This window comes from Pleuronectes platessa, chromosome 19 (genome assembly GCF_947347685.1).
Source record: "Pleuronectes platessa chromosome 19, fPlePla1.1, whole genome shotgun sequence".
In the NCBI taxonomy this organism is placed as follows: domain Eukaryota; kingdom Metazoa; phylum Chordata; class Actinopteri; order Pleuronectiformes; family Pleuronectidae; genus Pleuronectes; species Pleuronectes platessa.
In genome coordinates, this window is record NC_070644.1 from 21,415,840 (window position 1) to 21,421,517 (window position 5,678).

Here is a 5,678-nt window from a genome sequence, read left to right on the forward strand (position 1 = left end):
TTAGAGTGTGTAAGAGAGTGAGTGTGCGTATGTGTGTATATGTGTGTGTCTGTGAGCAGAGACGTGTTAAAAAACACATTAGATTTCAAAGTTAGATGTTTTATATGAGATATCTTGTATTTTTGTATTTTTCCTTCCCAGCCTCGGTTTCTGAAACTCCACAACCCGAAGAGTTCTCTACTGGAAACCACTTCCTGCCTCTGTTGGTCTTCAGGATGCTCGTGGACGGGGACACGGAGACACAGAGACACTTCTCACGCTCACGACATCTCACATGTCTTTTACTATTTGAACAAACGAGCAGGAAGCTGCTCAGATTACACTACGATTCAAACTCTGCTCTTAAAGCAACACTGTGTGACAGCTAGTGAGCAGCAGCGCCCCCTGCAGCCACACATGGTGAACTCTGTTGGTCTCTGTGTCAGAGGCTGAAGAGGTTTTCATGTGTATCAATGTCTGAGTCGTTCCACTGAAGTGAGACACAACTGAGCGCTGGATATTACCCATGATCCTCTGCTGCCTGAACCACACGAGCTGCTGCTGTTTCCTCTTGTTTAACGAAGATGTTGTTATAAACGTCTGAGGAAGTGAAGTCAGTGGTTCTGTAATAAAGATATGAAATATGGACTAAACCACAGACGGTAAAGTTGTTGAATGAAGTTCATTCTGACAAAGATTGAAACATGTTGATTGAACAGAGGAAGATTTCCTCCTGGTGCTGACAGGAGCTTTCTGTCATCATCACATTAGCTTCAGGTCTTACTGCTCTGGAATTAATCCTCTTCACACTCATCTGTTATTCATGGTTTCTGTTCTGGGATCAGGACGCGGCAGCAGAGCTTATTTAAATTGAGCTCGTCCATGAAACAAGGTGCTGCTGCTGGAGGACGACGTCTCGGTGGTTAAATAGTTTTTACTGTTTGATTTGATTCATATTCATATTTCCACATGCTGCTCGTCTGTGGGGAGAAGAGCTGGTTCTAAACTTTGTTAAACCACTGGACAAACCAGTAGAACCAAGAATCACTGAGTTTACATCTTCTGTTTTTACTCATTTTCTCCTCATACATCATCTGTTTAACATGAAAAAGCCTTTTTAGAAATTTAAATGAAAACAAACCTTCATTACGTATAAATCAGAGCACTGTGAAACGAAACTGGCTTCACTTGTTTTTAGAGGATTTCATCTGTTACATATTCAATCAATGATTTATTCATATATGAAAATTTAAACATTGTGAAAAAGCAAAGCAGATTCTCTTTGTGCTAAAATAAGACAAACAAGTCGTGGACTGACTGGTGGAAACTGATTTCATGTTAACACACAGAAGATATTATTATATTAATGTAAAAAAAGAAAAAGTGACCCACAATGTTTTAAGCTAGCGGAGCTGACGAGAAAGCGTGGGATTAGTGCAGCTTAATCCATCCTGACAGTTGGAAGTGTTAAATCCTGCAGGGGCCCGGCTCAGCTCGCTGCCTAAGTAGGTTAAATACAAACCAGTGATCAATCTGCACACACCAACTAAACTAAGCTGCTGTGGTGAGGAGGAAACACCAGGGACCACCATATCACTGAGGGGCCCCGGGATTTAACAAGGCAAACACCAGGGGCCCAAAGGCAACCAGAGACCAGTTACAAGTTTACAACCTTGTTACAAAACAGAGGTTTAATACTTGGCCCCAAACACCTTAGAGACACATGATCTCATGATGAAGCTGCGCTAGACCACATCGATCCTGATTTATCCTTTAACAGTCTCTGAAAAAACATTTCTAGGACCGCCTTTTTCCACTTGTGTAATATCTCAATAATCAGACCTGTCCTTTCGCAAAAAGATGCAGAAACACTGGCTTGTGTATCTCCGGGTATCTAGATGCCTGTCCCGACCTGTAATATCTTGTAATAAACTTTGTTATACTGAAACATAACTGAAGCTGAACCAGAGGAAACTGAACCTGAGGAAACTGAACCAGAGGAAACTGAACCTGAGGAAACTGAACCTGAGGAAACTGAACCTGAGGAAACCGAACCTGAGGAAACCGAACAAGAGGAAACCGAACAAGAGGAAACCGAACCAGAGGAAACCGAACAAGAGGAAACCGAACCTGAGGAAACCGAACCAGAGGAAACCGAACCAGAGGAAACCGAACCAGAGGAAACCGAACCAGAGGAAACCGAACCTGAGGAAACCGAACCTGAGGAAACCGAACCAGAGGAAACCGAACCTGAGGAAACCGAACCTGAGGAAACCGAACCAGAGGAAACCGAACCAGAGGAAACCGAACAAGAGGAAACCGAACCAGAGGAAACCGAACAAGAGGAAACCGAACCTGAGGAAACCGAACCTGAGGAAACCGAACAAGAGGAAACCGAACCTGAGGAAACCGAACCAGAGGAAACCGAACCAGAGGAAACCGAACCAGAGGAAACCGAACCTGAGGAAACCGAACCAGAGGAAACCGAACCTGAGGAAACCGAACCAGAGGAAACCGAACCTGAGGAAACCGAACAAGAGGAAACCGAACAAGAGGAAACCGAACAAGAGGAAACCGAACCTGAGGAAACCGAACCAGAGGAAACCGAACCTGAGGAAACCGAACCTGAGGAAACCGAACCAGAGGAAACCGAACCAGAGGAAACCGAACAAGAGGAAACCGAACAAGAGGAAACCGAACCTGAGGAAACCGAACCAGAGGAAACCGAACCAGAGGAAACCGAACCTGAGGAAACCGAACCTGAGGAAACCGAACCAGAGGAAACCGAACCAGAGGAAACCGAACAAGAGGAAACCGAACCTGAGGAAACCGAACCTGAGGAAACCGAACCAGAGGAAACCGAACCTGAGGAAACCGAACCTGAGGAAACCGAACCTGAGGAAACCGAACCAGAGTAAACCGAACAAGAGGAAACCGAACAAGAGGAAACCGAACCAGAGGAAACCGAACAAGAGGAAACCGAACCAGAGGAAACCGAACCAGAGGAAACCGAACCTGAGGAAACCGAACCTGAGGAAACCGAACCTGAGGAAACCGAACCAGAGGAAACCGAACCAGAGGAAACCGAACCTGAGGAAACCGAACCAGAGGAAACCGAACCAGAGGAAACCGAACCAGAGGAAACCGAACCTGAGGAAACCGAACCTGAGGAAACCGAACCAGAGGAAACCGAACCTGAGGAAACCGAACAAGAGGAAACCGAACAAGAGGAAACCGAACAAGAGGAAACCGAACCTGAGGAAACCGAACCAGAGGAAACCGAACCAGAGGAAACCGAACAAGAGGAAACCGAACCAGAGGAAACCGAACCAGAGGAAACCGAACCTGAGGAAACCGAACCTGAGGAAACCGAACCAGAGGAAACCGAACCTGAGGAAACCGAACCTGAGGAAACCGAACCAGAGGAAACCGAACCTGAGGAAACCGAACCAGAGGAAACCGAACCTGAGGAAACCGAACAAGAGGAAACCGAACAAGAGGAAACTGAACAAGAGGAAACTGAACCTAATTAAATGTGGTTCAGGTTATATCCAGATATGATTTAAACCTGTAGATAAAGATGGAAGACATGACGGCTCCTCAAGTGAATCAAAGTCATCTCTATCGCCCCCTGGTGGCTGGCTGCAGTGCAGGTTATAAACCTCCTCCTCCATGTTAGCAGATGGGACATGGACCGAACTAAATATTCAAAGTAGACGTTAAATAAATGTTTTTAAGATGTTTCTGTCGTTTCAGGTCGTTGTTCTTTCTGTGATGTTTGGGTTTCTGATCAGTTTGAATCAGTTATTCGATGATATGAAAACAGGTGACGTGATGATTGATACTAGATTTTGTCTGATGATAAGAGACATGAAAATGATCATTTCAAAAAGTTAAATATTATATTCATACTTAAAATATTTTTTTTATTCTAAATATGTTATTCTTAATAAAAATATTAATATAACAATCAAATGTGCAGCAACACAACCATCAGAGAACAATAGTAACAAGTGACGATGACATGAAACACCACAAGGTTTTCGGACACAGACAGACTCAGGATCAGCGTCAGACTGATGTTGATCTGGACTCACATTATAATTATCAGCTTTACTCTTATGTTTGCTCAGTTTGTCTCTTATTAGATTAATGTTCCTGAATCAAAGCTGACAAATCCCAAATAACTGACTGACAGTGTGTGTCAGTGTGTACATAAATCCAGTGTTGATTTGTTTGTCTGTACTTTCAGATTATTATTAGCAACAAGCTTAGGGTGCAATGAAGATCACTGATGATTCAGACTCATGATGGAATCTGATGTATTTATTCTCTCGCTTTAGGCAGAAAACTCATCATTAGACAATAAATCATCTTTCACACGACTTCCTTCAGTTTCACAGATTCTGTGATGATCAGGACTGATATTTCAGACGAAGCTGGTTTATTGGGTCAGAGCTGCGAGCACGACTCCGGAAGCTGACTCACCCTGTCCTGTGCTCCTGAGCCTCTGCACCTCTGAATCCCCCATGTAAGCTTCCTCGTGTTTTAGTTTCTCCCAGAACCATAAACCTCGTCTCTGTGGGCGGTTCAGTCTGAGGCCACTGGACGGGTTTAACTCGCAGCATTAAAATCATGAGGAAAATAAATCCATTAACATCTTTCACTGAACTTCTAGAAGTTAAATTCTACATTGGTTCATAAAGCACCAGGATTGTTTTCTAGATAAATTAAATGGCTGACAAACAAGAAGGCTCCATCGCTGCTCGAGAGAATAGAGCCCAAGTAGAAACAGTAGAATCCAAGTGAACCTGGTTTCTGTATCTGATGCTGCTGCTGAGTTCAGGAGGCAGGACAGAGACACCGGAGAACCAGCATCCTCCAGGGAGCGGACTGACGCCTACACAGGTACTTTTATACTGAACTGAACCACTTCCTGTTTCTGAAATCTTCTGTATGTGACAACACAATCGTACATTATCTGGAACTGTTCCTGTCACATGTCTGGAACACGTCAGAGTACAAACACAGAATGGTTGATCCTCAGGTTTATCATCTTTATCTTGTCCCAGATTGATGCGTCTGATCGAGACGAGTCCTCCTGCAGGACACAGATGATGATTGGGTTCCCTCCTCCCCGAGGACACTGACCTCCCTCTCTCCCTCTCTCTCTCTGATCCTCCTCTTCCAGCTCTCTCTCCCTCTCTCTCTGATCCTCCTCTTCCAGCTCTCTCTCCCTCTCCCTCTGATCCTCCTCTTCCAGCTCTCTCCCTCCCTCGCTCTCTCCTTCTTCTTCTCCCTGACTCTCTGTCTGTCTTTCTCTCTCCCTCCTCCTCCTGTGTACTTTCAGATTATTATTAGCAACAAGTTTAGCCCCCCCCCCCCTGGTTTCTCTCGATTTATTTTGTTTTCTGAGCTGTAAAAAATGTGACATTTTAATCAAGTCAATAAAGAGTCAAACTTAAATGTTTGTGTGTTTGAGCCTCAGAGTTGTTAATGTGATGAAGGTTTGAATTCATCAGCTGACGCATGTAAAGGTGAAAACCTCTCAGGTTAGATCTGAGTTAAGTTGAGGAGGTGACAGAGTGTGAGACAGACACACAAACTCACTGTGGACACCAGGAGTCCAGACGGGAATCAAACCAGCGACGCTCAGACGCACGAGGTGTCACGTGCTGCTCAGCTGATTTCACGACACG

The 5,678-nt window shown here is 44.5% G+C and overlaps 1 protein-coding gene across 1 annotated transcript; it reads right to left on the bottom strand.

Moving 5' to 3' along the window:
* Positions 1-1,670: 1,670 nt before the first annotated feature.
* LOC128424505 (uncharacterized transmembrane protein DDB_G0289901-like) lies at positions 1,671-4,510 on the bottom strand. Its single transcript, XM_053410700.1, has 4 exons — positions 4,468-4,510; positions 3,145-3,483; positions 1,934-2,439; positions 1,671-1,691 (listed from the first exon to the last, which is right to left on the bottom strand). The coding sequence occupies exons 1-4, from the start codon at positions 4,508-4,510 to the stop codon at positions 1,671-1,673; spliced, it is 909 nt and encodes a 302-aa protein (XP_053266675.1).
* Positions 4,511-5,678: the final 1,168 nt, after the last annotated feature.

What these genes read in the sequence shown, in the direction of transcription:
- LOC128424505 (XM_053410700.1), bottom strand. Translation starts at nt 4,510, where the DNA reads ATGGGGGATTCAGAGGTGCAGAGGCTCAGGAGCACAGGACAGG. An exon ending in CTCTGGTTCGGTTTCCTCAG is followed by an intron (nt 2,440 to 3,144) that starts GTTCGGTTTCCT and finishes CGGTTTCCTCAG; the next exon opens with GTTCGGTTTCCTCTGGTTCG. An exon ending in TTTCCTCTGGTTCAGCTTCA is followed by an intron (nt 1,692 to 1,933) that starts GTTATGTTTCAG and finishes TGTGTCTCTAAG; the next exon opens with GTGTTTGGGGCCAAGTATTA.